This window comes from Bubalus kerabau, chromosome 18 (genome assembly GCF_029407905.1).
Source record: "Bubalus kerabau isolate K-KA32 ecotype Philippines breed swamp buffalo chromosome 18, PCC_UOA_SB_1v2, whole genome shotgun sequence".
Classification (NCBI taxonomy): domain Eukaryota; kingdom Metazoa; phylum Chordata; class Mammalia; order Artiodactyla; family Bovidae; genus Bubalus; species Bubalus kerabau.
In genome coordinates, this window is record NC_073641.1 from 11,813,822 (window position 1) to 11,837,633 (window position 23,812).

The window sequence follows — 23,812 nt, forward strand, 5'->3', positions numbered from 1 at the left end:
ATGCATGCTTATCTGTGCCCAGTGGATAGGATGAAATGTACATAGAAAACAAAAAATCCACCTTACCCAGAACATTCTGCTTCTGCTCCAAGCTTTTTATCAGAGAACTTCAAAACAATCAAACAGAGTGGTTTCTTCTACCCCTGACCCTGTCTGGTTTCATGAGCAGGTTCAAGTGAATTTAAAAAATATTACTCAGTGTTTATCCTAACTAAGACCCGCAAAACATTTACCAAGGTCTGAAGCAAAGAAAATAAATTACAAAAATAATAAGCTAAGCCAAAAGGGATAAGAAGGAAATGGTAAGAAAAAGAGGAAAGTAAGGACATTTGAGAATAATTTCAGGTACATCTCCAAAAAGAAGAATGGGCAGAAATACAAAGAAGAAAAAAGGAAGAAAGGCCTGAGGAGCTGCAACCAGCATGGCTAGGTGAGTAACGCCTGAATCAGAAGAAATAAACTGTTAATAAAAACAGAAACACTTGTTGCTGGTGTAGTAAGGATCACAGTAAAACAAGGCAGAGAATTAATGCATCAGAGCAAAGATCAGTCCAGACTAGACTCTCACTAGACTATAAAAATTAATGGTAATGTAAGATCTGAAGAAAAGAAACACCAAGATCCCACTTCTGAAGAGAACTGGAAGTCTCACACTTAAAAAGTCGGCAACGCGGGAGCCACAAAAGAAAGTAAACACTAATGGACACCAATATGCCAAGTCTTTAAACTTCAAAAACAAATCAGGGGTCCTAAAACCTATGAGAAAGTAAGGAAAAATGAAACAGGAGAGAATACAGAGTGTATCTAGTTAACTGTTTTTTCTCGAGTCCAAAAACAAAATTATTGGATCTAGAAGATCTGTAGGAATCTAGTCACATCTTTACAGCTGCAAAATATAGGACATAACAGAGATATCGTTGTACGAGACATACTTCTTAGAAATGGATAAATGGATTTAAAATGGTCAAGGTTAATAATATTAAATAAAAACCAATCTTGGGGAGGAAAACAGGAATTGAACCAACATAGAAAGTTAGTGCTCACTGGGCTTCCCAGGTGGTTCAGTGGGAAAGAATCCACCTGTCAGTACAGGAGACACAGGAGATGAGGGTCGACGCCTCTTTTGGGAAGATCCCCTGGAGAAGGAAAAGGCAACCCACTCCAGTATTCTTGTCTGGAGAATCCCATGGATGGAGGAGCCTGGCCGGCTTCAGTCCACAGGATTGCACAGAGTCGGACACGGCAGAGCACATAGAGCTCACTATCAAAATGAACGTATATAACATAACTGCAGTTACAACAGTGATTGCTTTATGCAGTAAAATACAAGAAAAAAAAAGATTGTTTTTAACAATCCATCTAAGCTAATATCTTAAATACAGTAAATAATAAAACATGGGATTTTCCAGATGGCCCAGTGGTAAAAGAATCTGCCTGCCAATGATTAAAACACAAGAAACAGAACCACTTTATAGCCATAAAGAGTTTCACTCTTTTAATAAATTATTAGGTAGACAAATAAATGTGTTGGGATGTAAACAATCCAATATTGTCTCTAATCCCAAGTGGCATAGAGTTTAGTAAAGGAAATGAGTCAGGATACGTCTAGATGAAAGGGATAAATGCCACTAGTAAGGCAAAGTGCAAGAGTTACGGACGGGAGTTGGGTGAAGAAAAGATTACTTCCAGTAAGGGATTCTCAGAAGTTTTCCTGGAAAAGGTAGCATCTAAAATGGATGCCACCATCCATCTTAGATGGCTGCACGGGCGCAGGAGGGCCTAGAGGAGCTATCCCACGTTGAAGGTCAGGAGGGGCGGCGGTGAGGAGATACCCCTCGTCCAAGGTAAGGAGCAGCGGCTGCGCTTTGCTGGAGCAGCCGTGAAGAGATATCCCACGTCCAAGGTAAGAGAAACCCAAATAAGACAGTAGGTGTTGCAAGAGGGCTTCAGAGGGCAGCCACACTGAAACCATAATCACAGAAAACTAATCAATCTAATCACACTAGGACCACAGCCTTGTCTAATTCAATGAAACTAAGCCATGCCCGTGGGGCAACCCAAGACAGGCGGGTCATGGTGGAGAGATCTGACAGAATGTGGTCCACTGGAGAAGGGAATGGCAAACTACTTCAGTATTCTTGCCTTGAGAACCCCATGAACAGTATGAAAAGGCAAAATGATAGGATACTGAAAGAGGAACTCCCCAGGTCAGTAGAGGTCCAATATGCTACTGGAGATCAGTGGAGAAATAACTCCAGAAAGAATGAAGGGATGGAGCCAAAGCAAAAACAATACCCAGTTGTGGATGTGACTGGTGATGGAAGCAAGGTCCAATGCTGTAAAGAGCAATATTGCATAGGAACCTGGAATGTTAGGTCCATGAATCAAGGCAAATTGGAAGTGGTCAAACAGGAGATGGCAAGAGTGAACGTCGACAGTCTAGGGATCAGCGAACTAAAATGGACTGGAATGGGTGAATTTAACTCAGATGACCATTATATCTACTACTGCGGGCACAAATGCCTTAGAAGAAATGGAGTAGCCATCATGGTCAACAAGAGTCCAAAATGCAGTACTTGGATGCAATCTCAAAAACAACAGAATGATCTCTGTTCGTTTCCAAGGCAAACCACTCAATATCACAGTAATCCAAGTCTACATCCCAGTAACGCCATAACCAGTAATGCTGAAGAAGCTGAAGTTGAACAGTTCTATGAAGACCTACAACACCTTTTAGAACTAACACCCAAAAAAGATGTCCTTTTCATTATAGGGGACTGGAATGCAAAAGTAGGAAGTCGAGAAACACCTGGAGTAACAGGTAAATTTGGCCTTGGAATAGAGAATGAAGCAGGGCAAAGGCTAATAGAGTTTTGCCAAGAGAATGCACTGGTCATAGCAAACACCCTCTTCCAACAACACAAGAGAAGACTCTACACATGAACATCACCAGATGGTCAACACCGAAATCAGCTTGATTATATTCTTTGCAGCCAAAGATGGAGAAGCTGTATACAGTCAACAAAAACAAGACTGGGAGCTGACTGTGGCTCAGATCATAAACTCCTTATTGCCAAATTCAGACTTAAATTGAAGAAAGTAGGGAAAACCACTAGACCATTCAGGTATGACCTAAATCAAATCCCTTATATTATACAGTGGAAGTGAGAAATAGGTTTAAGGGACTAGATCTGATAGACAGAGTGCCTGATGAACTATGGATGGAGGTTCGTGACATTGTACAGGAGACAGGGATCAAGACCATCTTCATGGAAAAGAAATGCAAAAAGGCAAAATGGCTGTCTGGGGAGGCCTTACAAATAGCTGTGAAAAGAAGAGAAGTGAAAAGCAAAGGAGGAAAGGAAAGATATAAGCATCTGAATGCAAAGTTCCAAAGAATAGCAAGAAGAGATAAGAAAGCCTTCCTCAGCCATCAATGCAAAGAAACAGAGGAAAACAACAGAATGGGAAAGACTAGAGATCTCTTCAAGAAAATTAGAGATACCAAGGGAACATTTCATGCAAAGATGGGCACAATAAAGGACAGAAATGGTATGGACCTAACAGAAGCAGAAGATATTAAGAAGAGGTGGCAAGAATGCACAGAAGACCTGTACAAAAAAGATCTTCACGACCAAGATAATCACGATTGTGTGATCACTTACCTAGAGCCAGACATCCTGGAATGTGAAGTCAAGTGGGCCTTAGAAAGCATCACTACGAACAAAGCTAGCAGAGGTGATGGTATTCCAGTTGAGCTATTTCAAATCCTGAAAGATGATGCTGGGAAAGTGTGCACTCAATATGCTAGCAAATTTGGAAAACTCAGTGTGGCCACAGGACTGGAAAAGGTCAGTTTTCATTCCAATCCCAAAGAAAGGCAATGCCAAAGAATACTCAAACTACTGCACAATTACACTCATCTCACACGCTAGTAAAGTAATGCTCAAAATTCTCCAAGCCAGGCTTCAGCAATACATGAACCGTGAACTTCCAGATGTTCAAGCTGGTTTTAGAAAAGGCAGAGGAACCAGAGATCAAATTGCCAACATCCGCTGGATCATGGAAAAAGCAAGAGAGTTCCAGAAAAACATCTATTTCTGCTTTATTGACTATGCCAAAGCCTTTGACTGTGTGGATCACAATAAACTGTGGAAAATTCTGAAAGAGATGGGAATACCAGACCACCTGAATGGCCTCTTGAGAAACCTATATGCAAATCAGGAAGCAACAGTTAGAACTGGACATGGAACAACTGACTGGTTCCAAATAGGAAAAGGAGTACGTCAAGGCTGTATAATGTCACCCTGCTTATTTAACTTATATGCAGAGTACATCATGAGAAACACTGGGCTGGAAGAAGCACAAGCTGGAATCAAGATTGCCAGGAGAAATATCAATAACCTCAGATATGCAGATAATACCACCCTTAAGGCAGAAAGTGAAGAGGAACTAAAGAGCCTCTTGATGAAAGTGAAAGAGGAGAGTGAAAAAGTTGACTTAAAGCTCAACATTCAGAAAACGAAGATCATGGCATCTGTTTCCATGCTTCATGGGAAATAGATGGGAAACAGTGGAAACAGTGTCAGACTTTATTTTGGGGGGCTCCAAAATCACTGAAGATGGTGATTGCAGCCATGAAATTAAAAGACGCTTACTCCTTGGAAGGAAAGTTATAACCAACCTAGATAGCATACTGAAAAGCAGAGACGTTACTTTGGCAACAAAGGTCCGTCTAGTCAAGGCTATGGTTTTTCCAGTGGTCATGTATGGATGTGAGAGTTGGACTGTGAAGAAAGCTGAGCCCTTAAGAATTGATGCTTTTGAACTGTGGTGTTGGAGAAGACTCTTGAGAGTCCCTTGGACTGCAAGGAGATCCAACCAGTCCATTCTAAAGGAGATCAGCCCTGGGTGTTCTTTGGAAGGAATGATGCTAAAGCTGAAACTCCAGTTCTTTGGCCACCTCATGTGAAGAGTTGACTCATTGGAAAAGACCCTGATGCTGGGAGGGATTGGGGGCAGGAGGAGAAGGGGATGACAGAGGATGAGATGGCTGGATGGCATCACTGACTCGATGGACGTGAGTTTGAGTGAACTCCGGGAGTTGGTGATGGACAGGGAGGCCTGGCATGCTGCAATTCATGGGGTCGCAAAGAGTTGGACACGACTGAGAGACTGATCTGAACTGAACTGAGCAACTAACACACACACACGGAGAACTTCAGCAAAGGGAAAAATGACAAAACAAACAGTCTGTGTGGTCTCCAGGAGATTAATATTAGCAGGAACTTCTGAGGGCAACAAGGTTTTTAGGAGACTAAGCAGTCAGGAATGAAGATACTGGGCCAAATCGTAATAAGTCTGGTAATCCAGGGAGAAAGAAACGCTTCATGGAACAGCAGAAGTTAGAAAAGGTCCTTTTCTTTGGGCCTTATTTTCGGGGGTACTTGTTCTTTAAAAAAAAAAAAAAAAAAATGAAGGGGAAGTCAACAAGATAGAATAGTGCTCACAAATATCTTGAGTTTTTCAGTAAAGCTTCAGTGCAGATAACCAGCTTAGCATTCATACATTGAGGAAAAGACTAGAAGAGGCACCTTAGATGCTAGTGTACGATAACAATTAGATTTTTTTTTAATTCAACAAGTTTCATAGAATATAGGGGTTCTTCCCTGGTGGTCCATTGGCTAAGACTCCATGCTGTTAATACAAGGGGCCTGAATTAGATCCCTGGTCAGGGAACCAGATCCCATACGCCACAACTAAAAGATCCTGTATGCTGCAACTATTTGACTAAGGGCAGTCAAATAAATAAATATTTATTTAAAAAAAAAAGAATATAGGAAGGCAAACCTTAACCACAAACATCCTACTGGCATGAAATACAAAAAAACAAATGTTAAGAGAAGGAGGTCAATTAAGGAAATACTGATGTTAAAATTTTTAGGAAATACGGACTTTCCTCTTGGTCCAGCAGTTAAGAATCCACCCGCCAATAGAGGGAACATGGGTTTGATCCCTGGTCTGGAAAGATTTCATATGCCGTGGATCAGCTAAGCCCATGTACCACAACCACCGAGTCCGCACTCTAGGGCCTGTGATCCTCAACAAGAGAAGCTACGGCAACGAGAGGCCCTGGCATGGCACAGCCCAACTAGAGAACAGCCCCGCCTGCTGCAAGTAGAGAATGCCCAAACAGCAATGAAGACCCAGTGCAGTCAAAAATAAATAAATGAATAAAATTTTTAAAACATTTTAGGAAACAAAAATTAAATACGCAAACTGAAGGCATTCAGTCAAATGCCTCAGACATAGTATTTTATGATAAGCAGATAATTGCTTATTAAAAATATAGGGCACTTTTAATTGTAAAAAGTCTCAGATTTTAAAACACTCTTTAAGCTTCAGGTTCAACAGGAGCAGAGACTCTACCTAGTTTTATTCACCAGTGCAGGGCCTGGCTTAGAGCAGCTTCTCCATAAATACTTGCTGGATGTTGGTTGACGTATTTTGTGGTTTCTACAGAAGCTACATGAACCGAAAGCCAGAGCACAGAAGAAGCATGCAAGGTGGCAGAAGTCTACAGTGGGTTGAATGTCCACACTCAAATCTCTGGAACCTGTGAATGTGATCTTACTGGAGGGTGAAAGGGGGGTAGGCTGGGGGGGTGGGGGAGGTCTTTGCAGATATAATTAAGTTAAGGATCTTGAGATAAGATCATTCTGGATTACCCAGGGGTAATCCAGTGACAACAGTCCTTATAAGGAGGAGATGGGATGCAGAGCAGAAGGCCATGTGAAGACTGAGACAGAGACTGGAGTAATGCGGCCACATGCCAAGGGAATGCCTGGAGCCATCGGAAACCCAAGGAGATGAACAGAGTCTTTCTTAGAGCCTTGTGAAGCACCGTGGCCCTGGCGCTACCTTGATTTCAGACATCTAGTCTCCAGAAATTTCTCCTAAAAGACAAAAGATCACAATAAGAATTTCTTACCAGATAATGGATGGAAGGGCTGACTGTGCAAAAGTGAACAAAGTTGAAGTTTCTATTTAGATAAACAAGGCATAGAGATAGGCAAGGTCGTCACATAACGGTAATCTGCTAAGTCACTTAGCCGTGTCTGACTCTTTGCGACCCCATGTAATCTAGCCCACCAGGCTCTTCTGTCCATGAAGTTTTCCAAGCAAGAATATTGGAGTGGATTGCCATTTCCTTCTCTAGGGGATCTTTCTGGCCCCAGGAATGGAACTTGCATCTCTTAGGTCTCCTGCATTGGCAGGAGGGTTCTTTACCACCAGCGTCACCTGGGAAGCTCACATAACAGTAACAGTAAAATATAGAATAAAAATAACAATACATTGTATTGGTAGAATATAAAGAAGAGATATAATAATTGCAGGTGATGACTAATTAGAGTATTAATAAAAATACTAAAAACTTAAGAAATTCAGTAACAACAAAAAACTCAAAGGAATGGCAGCTGTATTATTAAATATTTCAAACATACAAAAAAGATTAGAATAAAATAAATATTCTTCACCTAATACCCAGTCTCAATAAATCTTGACATTTGGCTAACTTTACTTCTGAATTTTTTTAAAAGAATAAAATATTTCAGATACAGTTGAAGGCTCTACAGACCTCCTACTGGCCTTTTTCTCCTCCCTCCCACCTCAAAAGTAACCACTGTTCTAAAGTTGAGTGTATCTTTCCCATGTACCTGTTTAGACACAAATAATAGGTTATTTGATATATTTAACATTTGCATACAGAGCAACTGGTTATATATTTACTTTTTTTTAACCCAATATATTCTTTGAGACTTATTTCTGTTGATGCATACAATTCTAGTTTGTTCATTTTATTTTTTTTTATTTATTTTTAGTTGGAGGATACTTGCTTTATAATATTGTGATGGTTTCTGCAATACATCAACATGAATCGGGCACAGGTGTACATATGTTCTCTCCTTTTTGAACCTCCCTCCTACCTCCCACCCCATCCCATCCCCTAGGTTGTCACAGAGCCCTGGATTTGAGCTCCCTGCATGATACAACAAATTTTCAGTGGCTATCTGATTTTACATATGGTAACGTATATGTTTCAATGCTACTCTCTCAATTTGTCCCACCCTCTCCTTTCCCCACTGTGTCCACAAGTATGTTCTCTATGTCAGCATCTCCATCACCATCTTGCTGATAGGTTCATCAGTACCACCTTTCTAGATTCCGTATCTATATGTTAATATACGATATTTGTCTTTCTCTTTCTGACTTACCTCACTCTGTATAATAGGCTCTAGGTTCATCCACCTCATTAAAACTGACTCAAATGCATTCCTTTTTATGGCAGAGTAATACTTCACTATATATATGCACCACAACTTCTTTATATATTCATCTGTCGATGAACATCTAGGCTGCTTCCATTTTCTAGCTATTGTAAATAGTGCTGCAATGAACGTTGGAGTACATGTGTCTCTTTCAATTATGGTTTTCTCAGGGTATATATGCCCAGTAGTGGGATTGCTGGTAGTTTTATTCCTGGTTTTTTTAAGAAATTTCCATACTGTTCACCATAGCAGCTATATTAATTTGCATTCCCATCACAGTGCAAGAGGGTTCCCTTTTCTCCACATCTTCTCCAGCATTTATTGTTTGTAGATTTTTTGATGATAGCCATTCTAAGTGGTGTGAGGTGATATCTTATTGTAGTTTTGATTTGCATTTCTTTAATAATGAGTGATATTGAGTATCTCTTCATGTGTTTATTAGCCACCTGTATGTCTTCTTTGGAGAAATATCTGTTTAGGTCCTCTTTCCACTTTGTGATTGGGTTGTTTGTTTTTCTGGTATTGAGTTGAATGAGCTGCTCATATATTTTAGAAATTAATCCTTTGTCAGTTGTTTCATTTGCTATTATTTTCTCCTATTGAGGGTTATATTTTTACTTTGTTTATAGTCTCCTTCACTGTGCAAAAGCTTTTAAGTTTAATTAGTTCTCACTTGTTTATTTTTGTTTTTATTTCCATTACTTTAGGAGGTGGGTCATAGAGGGTCTTGATGTGATTTATGTCAAAGAGTGTTCTGCCTATGCTTTCCTCTAAGAGTTTTATAGTTTCTGGTCTTACATTTAATCCATAGTTCATTCATTTTAACAGCTGAAGATTGTAACTATCCCATGAACGGTCATTTACTGTGTTCTTTAACCTTTGTTACAAAAAATAATGCTACAAGTAACATTCTTATGGATGTCTCCTCATACATATACTAGAATTGCTCCAGAGTATCATCCTAAAATATCAATTACTCAGTGTCCTTCCTTTTTAAAAACTTGTTTCCTTTGGAACTAACCTTTTTTTTTTTTTAACTACAGCATAACAATATTCCCATATTTAGTAGATTAATCTGACTAGGCTTTCTGTGGAAAAAGACTAAATTGTGTATTGACTATCCTTTGTCTCTTTATCCAGTTCTGTTTTCCTTTATAAAACTTATCACAGTTTGAAATTATCATGTACTTGAGATTGGTTCAAGATGGCAGAGTACAAGGACTGTGCTCATCTTCTGCCAGAGTAGCAAAATCATAACTGGCTGTTGAATAACCATCAACAGGAAAACATCGGAACCCACCAAAAAAAAGATACCCAACATCCAAGGACAAAGGAGAAGCTTCAATGAAATGGTAGGAAGGGCACAATCACCATAAAATCAAATGCGAATCTTGCTGGGTAGGTGAACCACAAACTGGAGAATAATAATACCAAAGAAGTCCTTGCACAGTTGTGAAGGTTCTAGACCCCACATCAGGCTCTCCAGCCTGGGGATCTTGCCAAGGGACTGGGAATCACCAGGGAATCTGACTTTGAAGGCCTGCGGGACTGGATTACAGGACCTCCACAGGACTGGGGGAAACAGAAACAAAGCGATGTGTGCCCAGGTCCCAGGGGAAAGGAGCACTGACCCTACAGGAGACGGAGTCAGACGTCCCCTGAGTGTGTGAGGGTCTCCTGCAGAGGCGTGGGTGGGCAGTGGCCTGCCACAGGGAGAAGGGCACTGGTAGCAGCAGCCCTGGGCGATGGGTCTCAGCATAAGTTCTCTTGGAGGGTGCCAATAGCCCTATCACAGAGCCTCAAGGGGCTCCCAGGTGGCGCTAGTGGTAAAAGCCCACCTGTCTATGCAGGAGATATAAGGGACACTGGTTCGATCCCTGGGTGGAAGATCTCCTGGAGGAGGAAATGGCAACCCACTCCGGTACTCTTGCCTGGAGAATCCCACGGACAGAGGAGCCTGGCGGACTACAGTCCATAGGCTCGCAAAGAGTCGGATATGACTAAAGTGACTTAGCACACACAGCACAGAGTCTCTAGACTCAAGGACTTGGTCCGTTTCAAGCCAAACAACTAACAGGGAGGGAGCACAGCCCCACCCATCAGCAGATAACTGTATTAAAGTTTTGCTGAGCATGGCCCTGCCCACCAGGGAAAACTAAGAGACAGTTTTGCCCACAGCCAGTCCCTCCCATCAGGAAGCTTGTATAAGCCTCTTATCCTCATCCACCAGAAGGCAGACAGAAGAAATAAGAACTACAATCCTAGCAGCCTCAGAACTAATACCACAATCATAGAAGGCTAACTAAAATGAAAAGAAATATAATTATGTCCCAGATGAAGGAACAAGATAAATCCCCAGAAAAACAACTAAACAAAGTAGAAATAGGCAACCTCCCAGAAGAAGAATTCAGAATAATGATAGTGAAGATGATACAGGATCTTGTAACAAGAATGGAGAAGATGCAAGAAATGTTTCCAAAGACCTAGAAGAACTAAAGAACAGAGATGAACGATATATTAGAAGGAATCAATAGCAGAATAACTGAGACAGAAGAATGGATAAGTGACCTGAAGATAGAATGGTAGAAATCAATGCTGCAAAACAGAACACAGAAAAAAGAATGTAAAGAAATGAAGACAACCTAAGAGACCTCTGGGACAACATTAAATGCACCAACATTCATATTATATGGGTCCCAGAAGAGAAAGAGAAAGGACCTGAGAAAATATTTGAAGAGATAATAGCTGAAAACTTCCCCAACATGGAAAAGGAAATAGTCAACCACGTCCAAGAAGCACAGAGAGTCCCAAGCAGGATAAACCAAAGGAGAAACACACCAAGACACATAATAATCAAATGGACAAAAATTAAAGACAAAGATAAAATATTAAAAGCAACAAGGGAAAAAAGACAGACAACATACAAGGGAAATCTCATAAGGTTATCAGATGATTTCTTGAAGACTAAATTGTATATTAAATTCTCTTTTGGAAGTTCCCTGGCATTCCAGTGGTTTGGATTCCATGCTCTCAATGCCAAGGGCCTGGGTTCAATCCCCAGTCAGGGAACTAAGACCCCATAAACTGCATGGCATAGCCAAAAAAGTAAAATTCTCTTTTAAGTCATCTCAGAATACCTGGTTAGCAAAGACATTTGATGCAAAAAGCAACATATCTCATTAATAAGAAATTACCTGTGTAATGCTTTTAGAAGACATAACTGCCTGATTGTAGAATATGCGGCCAAAGTGATCTCGATCTGGAAATACCTCTGCTTGTCGAGGTAAGTTTGCCCCTCCTGAGTCAACTGAAGACAGGGGAAATAACAGATATAAGTATATCTCAATGAACAAAACATCCTATACACCGGAAGACTTGTCTCAATGATAATAGCACCAGTTCTTAACTACATTCACAGAAAAAAATTTGCTCTATCTTTCTAAACTCTTCTGCAGCCTCTTTCTCCAATCCTCCCATACAGCCCCCTAAATTGTATTGCTTTCTTCAAACATATTAGGCTGTCCTACCTCTATGCAAAATTCCACTTGAAATTATTTAGGACATTCTCTGATTTGAGGATTAGCCCCAGAAATCGCAAAAAAATCCTTAACCAGTTCAGCTGAAAATGGATCTCTCTCTCTTTAAAAACAATCCAAAAATCATCTACCAAATTCATGGGATAATTTTATCACACATCGCCTTCTGTTTCTCTTCTTACTGTGATAACAGTGGTGGATAAGAATGTCAGCTGAATTCAAAACAGAATTTCATTACTTCACAGCTGTGTGACCACAGAAGCATTTCTGAGCCATTCTATGCCTCAGTTTCCCCACCTGTGAAACGAAGGTAACAGCAGTGTACCACAGGGTCGTTACCAGGATGACATGAACTAGTGTATGCAAAGCACTTAGTTCAGCACATACTGTGAGTGTACAGAGCCGTTACAGAAAGCTAGCTAGTCTTATACCTATCAGTATGAGTCTTCCATTGACGTTCAATACATTATATCCTGTCTCCAATTCACTATGAGGAAGACAGACAACACCACACCCTTAACTGCTTTCCCTACAGCGTTGGGCACAGCAGTTGCAAGCTGTAGGGTCCCATTTGTGGTTTTCTATATGTGCAAAGCAGTTCACACTCTAAATCAATCAGGTAAATTCACTTTCATAGGAAAAAGAAATCTCATCTGTACCTGTTCAAATATTCACAGAAATGAACAACAGATACTGGTGTTTTTACAAACTAAGCTAATATCCAGGACGTGCCAATTTTAAACTGCTTTGCTTTTATGTTCTTTAAAAAATATCCTTAGATTTAATGATTAATGTATTTTAATTCCAAATATAAATTTACTTTCACTGAAAATTAAATTTCTTTAAATTATGTTTGCCCAAATTATGTACATACTCAAGCATTTAACCTAGTACCTGATACTCAAGAGACTCATAATTAGCTATTATTTTTTCATAGTTTGAATCCATTATGATGAATAGAAAAACAAAAATATATAGAAGGGAAAAAACACCACTCATGTAGAGGAAAAAATAGCACACCCCAAAATAGTGTCAGGGATTCCTCCTCAGTGATGTTATAATAGGTAGTTCTTATTTACTTTTCCTCCCAAGGGTTTTAACAAAGAATAAGTATTTCTTTTGAAATTATAAGAGAAACCAATAGCTCTTCTTGAAATGCCCACTGATAATGTCATATATCCTTCTAAACAATCTTTTACTTCTCTAGCTGAATAACAGTTTATTTTACAGTTCTTATAACTTGCCCAAGTAAATGCAGGGGAGCCTGTTTTGCATTGCAATTTCTTGTGCTCGTAAGTGTTTCTTCACAGTTACTGGATAGTAGGTTCCTCCTTTGACTGTGGCATCATTGGCAACAATCATGCATTCTACTCTGAAAGGCAGAAATTTCATTGGAGAGAGAATATGAGAGATTTTTAAAAAGTAAAGACCAACTGCATCTCATTGTAAGACACTCCCAATACAACCTGGCAATTTCCAGTATTAACACATACCACTAATGATAGCCATTAGTAGGCAATCTTATGGTATAGGAGCTTTAATCACTGTTCATATACTCATTTATATAAAATGAATCACTTTTAATTAGTTTACAAACTCATATCTGATTTTTTTAAAGAATCATCACCCCACGTTAGCAGAGAAAAACTAACAACCTAAGCCACATTTTGCAATGTTCTTTGAATGAAACAGTCCTAACATGATAAGACGACAACAACAACAAATCCAAGTCTCGAGACGAGAAGATCCCTCATGATAAACTTCAGCATTTCCTTTCAGGAAGGTAATTTTCAAAAGGGAAAATCGAGCCATCGAAAGTATTTATGTTTCATATTTTCAAAAGTTCTTCATGTTACTTCCATATGCTTTTCTATAAAACTAAAAGAAGTTAAAAATACAACATTTATCTTGCTTAAAGTAATAATAGGTGCAAATTTTAAAATAGTATTTTTGAAAGCATATACTATAATGAGTCATTAGTGGGGCCCTTTCTCACCAAAACCAGTTTGTCGGGTACCACGGTCCCCAGGCAACTAGCAAGAAGTGGGAAAATGAATGAAGAGGGCCACCAGAGAGCCTGCTGAGTGCTGCCAGGAAAACTGAGGGCTGGAGGCTCACTCGAAACTTGAGAGAAGTGTGGTCTTCACAAAATTTAATCTTCTTTATATTTATGATGTTTTTGTTACCTCACTTTATATTCTCTAGAATTCTAAAAAATAACTTATTGAGTTCTTGTTGAACATGAACTAGAGAACAGCAACTGAGCCCACGACCTTAGGTAATGTTAAATTTCTTTTATTAGGGTAAGTGGTTCCTCTCCTCTGAGTATCAATTTTATTCACTAGGTTATAGCAAGCATTTTCCCACATTATAATTAACATTTTATAGAGTGGGAAATACATTTTAATGACTTTAATATTAAATAAATCACTTCAAAAGGAACTGAGGCTCTTGGCAGGCTGCTGGGCCATAACCCCATACCTCCAGAGTATGGTCACTCTTCCCTTTCCTGGGGGTGGTGCATTAGAAAAAATAAGAAGTTCTGGTGCAGGGAAGAGCCCAGGCTATGAAGTCAGGCACAGGGAGGCTGAACTTCTGACTCTGTCACTTGCCTCTATCAGCCTTGGACAAGAGACATTACTAGTAACTTTTACTTGTTTTATGGAAACATCACAGGATTTCCCTTGTGGTCCAGTGGTTTAAAAACCATCTTCCAATGCAGGGGACACTGGTTCGATCCCTGGTCCGGGAGGATTCCATGTGCCCCGGGATAACTAAATTTGTGTGCCACAACTACTAATACTAACCCCGTGCTCTAGGGCATGCGGACCACAACTGTTGAGCCCCAGCGCCGCAACTACTGAAGCCTGCAATCCTAGAGACTGTGTTCTGCAACAGAGAACCCACTGCAATAAGAAACCTGTGCATCACAACTGGAGAAAATAACCCCGCTCACCGCAACTAGAGAAAGAGCACGTGCAGCAATGAAGACCTAGTGCAGCCCCCCCGCCAAAAAAACAGAACAAAAGCACAGACATAGTACAGAATGAGAAGAAAAGTAAGGCCACAAAACACTATATTAGAGACTCCTCTGGTGGTCCAGTGGTTAAGAAGCCATGCCTCCACTGCATGGAGCATGGATTCGATCCCTGCTTGGGGAAGTAAGATTTCGCATGCAACAAGGCATGGCTAAAACGAAAATACATACACTGTATTAGACACCTATTGATTTTGCCTATCCACCATTTATTATATTGGCAACAAAACTAAACTTTCTTTCAGAAACTGCTTCTTCTCTATTTTTAATCCATGTGGTTCTAGCAGGACTGACCCCAAAGTCCATCCATCTTCAGAGGTGAGCACAAGGACCAGGCCTTTCTACTCAGTGTCCATGTGGTGGGTTCAGCAACGGGCCCTGGCCCTGGGTCTGTGCCCTCAGGAACTCTCCTCTTAACCCAGCTGCTAAGCTCATAGAGCAGAAGCTGGGTAAGCCTACGGCCAGCTCTGCCTCAAGGCTCGAACAGATTGCCTAGGAACAAAACCAAAAACCAGCCTGGTGGCCTGGTGATGCTGTTTGAGCTCCTAGATCTGGCTTGGCCCAAAATCAGTTAAGAGTCAACAAATCTTTTTTTATTTAAACTAGTTTAAACATCTATCATCTGCTAGAGAAAGGGTGCTAACCATATTCAACCATATGATTATTATGTAAGAAACGTCACTTTAATTATAGCAAAGTACTACTTTAGATGCTTTGAATAAATGAATTCTTTTCCAGTCATACTATCCAACACCAGAGCAGCTTCAGGGAAAAGACAAAATCTGTCTGGTCTTGGCCCCTGCCTCCATGGAATCTTGTGAGCTAAAGTGCATACACTCAATATTGAGCCCTGGCTACTGATGTTCATAGAGAGCCTCAGAGAATGGGTGTCTGACAAGAACACTGATACAAAGTTTAAAATCTTCAGTGGAATGAAGCAAGGCTGTGTTCTGGTCCCTACCCCTCTGTCTCTTTGATTTATCACTGGGGCGTAAGGTTTAGGAGTTAAAGAAGGAAGCGAGAAAGAAGCAATAATGGTGAACGACTATAGTCACACCTCCCGTGAAGGCACAAATCATGGGGTGAAGGTGGAGAGACACACACGTAAATCAGAATCCGAGTCAAATGTAACTGTATCAGGCTGCCTGATCTCAAAGTCAAGTTTTGCCAGTGGCTTGATCTTTGGCAAGTTATTTTAACACTCCAAGGCAGTTTGCTTACCTGCAGAATGGTGATGATTATAGCACCCCTTCTCACAGGATTGTGGTGGAGATTAAGACAACTAGGCAGTGAGGAGTGTTTACTGCAGTACGAGGAACGATGACTGCAGGGTCAGTGTGAGAGCATACAAAATACACACAAACAAATGTAATATCTAGCGATCAAGATGCCCTAAGTCTATGGCAGTTCTCAAAGGATAGCACTGGAGAATCCGGAGAGCTTGTTTAAATGCTGATTTCGGGGCTCTACCCCCTGAATATGACTTAGTACTTTTTGGGAAGACCTGACCATTGACACTTCTAACAAGTTCTCACTTGAGGTTGATGTTCCCCAGGGACCACACTCCAAGAACTACTCCTCTAAGACAGCGGTTTTTTGCTCTAGATGTGCAAGAGATCACCTGCAGAGCCTTGGAAAACTACCCACGCCAAGTCCAAACCCTGGAGATTCTGATTAAGTATGAAGGTTTGGATTGGGTCCCCAGGATCACTGCTTGCGGTTTTTCCCTTCACTTTCTATCCCTGAAGCTCCACAGATGACTCTAACACATCTGGGTAGGAAGCCTCAGATCTAAATAATATCACTAGCATGACACTCACACACTCACGTGCAAAGCAGTGAGTGGTGGATGCCCTGCCCTGTCGGCCTGCTTCCTGACTCACGGGGCTGAGCACGGTCAGAATACTCACCCTGACACTCTCCCAATGCCTGTAATAACGCCACCTGCAGGGACCTCCTCATCACCATACAGCTGGTAACCCGCAAACTGTGATAATTCCAGGAATGGAGACCTGAATGGAAGAAAGAATGCTGCTTGAATTAATGTTTTCTTTTTTTTAAATCATATGTGAATAGTTACACATGGAAAAGGAAAAGACTTTTTTTTCTGTAATGGGTCAACGTTTCAAATATGTGTGTTGGATATAAAGTTTACAAAAGGAAGAATGCTAAAACAAAGTCTAGTGTGAACACTTTGGGGATTGACACAATATAGCCACACAAAGGAACACATTTATCTTTGAAGATATTGTACAGATATACTTATTGATATAGAAAGAGAACAGCAGCTAACACTTACGTAGCACTTAACCACGTGCCAGCCTCTCCTAGGAGCTTCGGAAATGCTAACTCATTCAGCCCTCAGGACTACCTTCTGCTATAGATCCTACTAGGATCCTCGCTGACCAGTGAGGAAACTGAAGCACAGCGATGAGGTCAGTTGTCTGCGGTCACACAACTACCAGTACGTGGCAGAGCTGTTTTGATAAGCTCTTTAACAGGGGACCAGGCTCTTAGCCACTGTTATTATTCTCTCACTTAAATGTTCAAGATACATTAAGGGCAGTGGGGGAGGGGGAGAAGGAGGTTATAAAACACAAGATTCCATTTTTCTAAAACAAACAAAAAAGTGTGTCTGATCCGCATTTGCATGAAAACAGTGTAGGTGTTAACGGTATATACACTAGTGTGTTAATGCACACCAGGTGTTAATGCTGTTTGTCTCCAGGCTGGGCACGTGTGTGCGTGTCCGCAGAAACGATACTTCTGAATCTTCATTTCTCTAACTGGTCCTGGCCCTTCCGCCCTTGAGCCCCACAATCTACTCACACACGTGGCCAGAATACCTTTTCAAAACATAAGTCAGGTAAGTCCTACCAAGTATCCCCGTTTCTTTCAGAGTAAAAGTCCAAACTCTGACACTGACCCACAAATGCGTTATGAATTTGACCCCATCTTCTGCTACTCCCCACTTCACCGAACCTCCACTCCCACGAGACGGCCTCCTGGGCCCTTCGGCATATTGGCATCTGTGACCCACTCCCAGCTCCCACCACAGAAACTTCGCACTGGCCGCTCCATCCGCCTGTAACCCCCTCTCCCCAGATATATACAGCCCATCTCTCTCCACTCCTTCCAACCTTTGCTCAAATGTCACCACGTCAGCGAGGCCAATCCTAACCACCTCATTTGAAACTACAACTTGATCTTCATCTTTCTCTCTTGTAACCCTGGCCTACCTTTTCTTTTTTTCCCATGACATGTATCACCTTCTGACTTATTATATAATTTGTGACATTTATCAATTATTTTCTGTCTCCTCCTGCTCCCCTGTAAGCTCCAGTAGGGCAAGGAACTTGGTCTGCTTTGCCCACTGATGCATCGCTAGCACCTAGAATAGCACCTGACATTAAGCAGCCTCACAACAAACACTTGTTGCTGAAGTTTAGGTAAGAACCAGAAAGTAAAACCACTTACTTCACAACGCTTTCTAAGGTGGGAATTTCCTGGCGGTCCGATGGTTAGGACTCTGCGCCTCGCTGCCACGGGCCTGGGTTCAACCCCTGGTTGGGGAACCAAGATCCCGAGAGCTGCACAGCACAGCCAAAAAAGAAAAAAACAACCAAGAAAGCACCATGAACAGAGGACACCCTGAGCCAACACCTGGGTATGTACTAACCCTGGGTCTATGAGGTTGTCAATTCTTTCTCTGGGTAACAGTTTTCCTCTTGATACGTGCCGTGCTCTGGCTTTCTCACCACCTCCTGTGATTAAAAAAAAAACATTATAGATGAGATGAATTCAATAAAAGGTCTTCATTCAACTGAATACCAGAAAAACATATAACACTTAATGCAATCAAAAAAAAGTAACATATCCTATGAAAAACAGATAATTTTTCAGATCATTCAAACTGGAATTTTTTTAAAAATCAGTGTATTATAAGGCCACAGTATATTATACATTTTCTAAATTCAGCAGTAATTACTTAAGGAAATAATGTAATATGTTTCTCTGCATCTCACATACTGCAAATACTGCCTCATCTCCACCACACTTATTACACCCATTATAAATATCTAGCACTGTACTATATGCTCTATAAAATTTGAAATGTTTCTAACATCATCTGTACCAGGTAAAAAGCATTTTCTGACTTCCATAATATACACAACAAATCTTGGCTAAAGGTGCCACTCTGTGCGTTGCTAAGTCACTTCAGTCGCGTCCGACTCTTTGTGACGCCATGGACGATAGCCCGCCAGGCTCCTAGTTCCATGGGATTCTCCAGGCAAGAACACTGGAGTGGGTTGCCATTTCCTCCTCCAGGGGATCTTCCTGATCCAGGGATCAAAACTGAGTCTCTTATGTCTCCTGCGTTGGTAGGTGGGTGCTTTACCACTAGCGCCGCCTGGGAAGCCAAGGTACCACTAGTGACCCATCACTTTTGGTCCTCAAACAGGAGAGAGTTGAACACATTATATAATAATTAAAACAGCCCCTTTGGGGACTTCCCTGCGGTCCTGTGGTTCAGACTTTGTGCTTCCACTGCAGGGGGCGTAGGTTGGATTCCTGGTTGGGGGAACTAAGACTGTGCATGCCACAGTCGTGGGGCCAAAAAGAAAAAAAGTCCCCTCTTGTTACTATCCTGACTCAGAGATTGTCTTCAGTGTTTCCTGACTTTGCCCCAGACAAAAGGAAATCACAGTGACTGAAGAGTTCACTGGGGTAACCAACCCATGAGGCTGTTTGAGGTGAGGGGTGCACAGAGCCTCACCCAGCCTGAGAACTGTCAGGCTCAGTACCTGGGGAACAGCCACACCCTACCCTCAGCAAACCACAGTAACTGAGCAGAACAGACCATCATATCACACCTTAGTATCTTTACCTTCACTGCTGCATACGAATAATAAACTCCTTGTCCACTGAAATGTTTAGCTATTTTTAAAAACGATTTGTTTTTTTAGGTGAGAAAATACATTCATACAGATTTCAAAGAAGCCTCCAGGTAGCACAACTTTATTTTCAAATCAAGACTTTCCTGTATCTAAGGGGATGTTTAATTTTTTTCTGAAGAGGTAGAGGGCTTATTTTTAAGACTAAGCCTGCCTTAAGGTAACCAAGAAGAACATATCATACATCTAATCTTTTAAAAAGAAAACAATTCTGGGAGGGAAAGACTTACAAGATAGTGTGAATTAAATCAAAGGGCTTTCCTCCTTTCTCCCAGCCCCAGGGAATTCAGAGTTGCTAAGTGAGGTATGCGTGGGGGTAGGAGAGAGCAGGAACAGGAGGGTGACAGAGGGCAGAGCAAACTTCTGAGTGACATTTTCATCATCATCTCGATGGCAGGGACAGTTTCACGGGTATATACATATGTCAAAACTCATCAAACCGTACACTTAAAATAATGCAGTTTATCACATGCTAATTATACCTTAATAAAGCTGTTTAAAAATAAATATTAAAGAAAAGTGAACCTAAGGCACTACAAAGAAGACGAGGCTTGGGTGAGGGTTTTTGGAGAGCCGAGGGACACAAGGGTCCACTCAGTGGCTAACAGGATAAGGACAGCAGGGGAGGGTGAGATGAAAAAGAGGTAAGAAAATAGATCTGTGGCTTGTCTTTTTTTTTTAAGTACTTAGACCAATATTATTCTTCTGCCTAAACCTTGACTTTGCTATTCAGAGCATCTCGTGAATTCAGATTTTATTAGGAAAAACCAGAAAGAGTGCTATCCTTGATATAAATTCTCAGGTCACAGAATTCATGCAGACCACAGAAAGACAGCATGTCACAGCACCTTAGTTTTCTAAACATTAACTCTTTAAGACTTTTGCATTAATTATCTCCACTCCCACAGACTCAGAGCTGGAAAAGCCATGTTTTCCTTCAATCTCATTTACCATATTGCACTGATTCTAAAACACGCATTTTGTTCCCATTTTAACACTCCTAAAATCAGGAAGGATTTTACAGTTTATACCATGTTTTCATTCCTGTCACCAGGGGGCAGTTGAGACATAGCGGTCAGCCTCTGCCTGCTCAGCACAAATGCTTAACTGTGGTCACTTCAGTGATGCTATACGCATTGCTGGAGCTACAGACATGCAGTTTAACTTCCACTCCAAAGTGTTTTTAAAACTACACAAAGTCCTTAAACAACAAAGTCCTACTATATAGTACAGGGAACTATTCAACATCCTGTAACAAACCATTATTAGAATATGAAAAATGTGTATATATGTATAATTGAATCACTTTGCTATACACCAGAAATTAACATGACACTGTAAATCAACTATTAATAAAATAATATTTTAAAAAACATACATAAGCCTTATCTCAGGGTCATTAAGAGGCCCTTGTTTCAACCACCAGAACTATTTGCATTTTTCTATATCAATAAAGTTATTACCCAGTTTTAGAAAAACTAAGCACTTCTGAAACTATCAAAACACTTACAGGCCTTCAGTTAACTTGTTAATCAAAATACTTGAGTTCTGGCTAGCACAAATGACACGGCTGCGGGAACCCTCGTTCCACCTGTAGGAACGACTAAGCCGCTCCCAGCCAGCCTATATGCCACATGCGCTGGGTGTGCTTAGCCGTTGCAGTCGTGTCTGACTTTGTGCGGCCCCATGGACTGCAGCCCAGCAGGATCCTCTGTCCATGGAATTCTCCCAGCAAGAATACTGCAGTTGGTTGCCCTGCCACCCTCCAGGGGATCTCCCCAACAGAGGGATAGAACCCGTGCCTCCCGCCTTGCAGGTGTATTCTTTACCACTGAGCCACCAGGAAAGTCCCCTAAACGCTCTACGGGAACCAAGGGGACAGCAAACATGGTGCCCTGAGAAGAAATCTGAAATAACGGTAGCAGTGAGGTGGAGGAAAAGAAGACACAAAACGGAGGATGAGAATCCATCCATTATTGCCAACCTTTTTACTTATCACAAGTGCTCTTAGATGAAAACTTCGAGGGTTAACCTCCGAAGCAACTTGAAACACTGTCCCTTCCTCTTACCTGAAAATTACTTCGGAAATGTTATGAATTCAAAACTGAGGATATCTATACATGAGGTCAACGGGGACATAAAAAGATGCTCAACATCAATAATGATTAGAGAAACGCAAAACGTACCTACAGTGAACTGCACCTCACAGCATTCAGAATGGCCATCAGTAAACAGTCTACACGTAACAAATGCTGGAGAAGGTGCGGCGAAAACGCCTGCACTGCTGGTGGGAATGTAAATTGGTACAGCCACTATGGAAAACAGCACGGAGGTTCCTCAAAAAACTCAAAATAGAGTTGCCACATGAACTAGCCATCCCACTCCTGGGCACATACCCAGACACAATCATAATTCGAAAAGACACATGCACCCCTCTGCTCATAACAGTACTATTCATAACAGCCAAGAGATGGAAACAAGCTAATTGCCCACTGACAGATGAATGAAGATGTAATGGATACACACGTACACATACACACAACGGACCACTGCTCGGCCATAAAAGAGAGTGAAACAATGCCATCTGCAGCAAAAGGGAGGGACCTACAGACTGCCTCACTAAGGGAAGTAAATTAGAAAGACAAATACCATATGATATCACTTATATGCAGAATCTAAAATATGACACAAATGAACTTATCTATGAAACAAAAACTACCGCACAATTGCATTCATCTCACATGCTAGTAAAGTAATGCTCAAAATTCTCCAAGCCAGGCTTCAACAATACGTGAACCGTGAACCTCCAGATGTTCAAGCTGGTTTTAGAAAAGGCAGAGGAACCAGAGATCAAATTGCCAACATCCGCTGGATCACTGAAAAAGCAAGCGAGTTCTAGAAAAAACATCTATTTCTGCTTTATTGACTATGCCAAAGTTTTTGACTGTGTGGATCACAACAAACTGTGGAAAATTCTGAAAGAGATGGGAATACCAGACCATCTGATCTGCCTCTTGAGAAATCTGTATGCAGGTCAGGAAGCAACAGTTAGAACTTGACATGGAACAACAGACTGGTTCCAAATAGGAAAAGGAGTACGTCAAGGCTGTATATTGTCACCCTGCTTATTTAACCTATATACAGAGTACATCTTGAGAAACGCTGGGCTGGAAGAAGCACAAGGTGGAATCAAGATTGGTGGGAGAAATATCAATAACCTCAGATATGCAGATGACACCACCCTTATGGCAGAAAGTGAAGAGGAACTAAAGAGCCTCTTGATCAAAGTGAAAGAGGAGAGTGAAAAAGTTGGCTTAAAGCTCAACATTCAGAAAACTAAGATCATGGCATCTGATCCCATCACTTCATGGCAAATAGATGGGGAAACAATGGAAACAGTGACAGACTTTATTTTGGGGGGCTCCAAAATCACTGCAGATGGTGACTGCAGCCATGAAATTAAAAGACGCTTACTCCTTGAAAGAAAAGTTATGACCAACCTAGATAGCATATTAAGAAGCACAGACATTACTTTGACAACAAAGGTCCGTCTAGTCAAGGCTATGGTTTTTCCAGTAGTCACATATGGATGTGAGAGTTGGACTATAAAGAAAGCTGAGCGCAGAAGAATTGATGCTTTTGAACTGTGGTGTTGGAGAAGACTCTTGAGAGTCCCTTGGACTGCAAGGAGATCCAACCAGTCCACCCTAAAGGAAACCAAGCCTGAACATTCTTTGGAAGGACTGATGCTGAAGCAGAAACTCTAAGACTCTGGCCACCTGATGCAAAGAGCTGACTCATTTGAAAAGACCCTGACGCTGGGAAAGATTGAAGGTGGGAGGAGAAGGGGATGACAGAGGATGAGATGGTTGGATGGCATCACCGACTCAATGGACATGAGCTTGAGTAGACTCCAGGAGTTGGTGATGGACAGGGAGGCCTGGCGTGCTGCAG

The 23,812-nt window shown here is 41.2% G+C and overlaps 1 protein-coding gene across 2 annotated transcripts in view; it reads right to left on the bottom strand.

Moving 5' to 3' along the window:
• Positions 1 to 23,812, bottom strand: part of MCCC2 (methylcrotonyl-CoA carboxylase subunit 2) — a 78,083-nt gene that overhangs the window by 41,986 nt on the left and 12,285 nt on the right. For both annotated transcript variants that reach the window (XM_055554500.1, XM_055554501.1), the window contains 4 exons: positions 18,583 to 18,667; positions 16,814 to 16,915; positions 13,111 to 13,238; positions 11,525 to 11,637 (listed from right to left, as the gene is read on the bottom strand). In XM_055554500.1, coding sequence (XP_055410475.1) covers positions 11,525 to 11,637; positions 13,111 to 13,238; positions 16,814 to 16,915; positions 18,583 to 18,667 — 428 coding nt within the window. The remainder of the gene's footprint in view (positions 1 to 11,524; positions 11,638 to 13,110; positions 13,239 to 16,813; positions 16,916 to 18,582; positions 18,668 to 23,812) is intronic.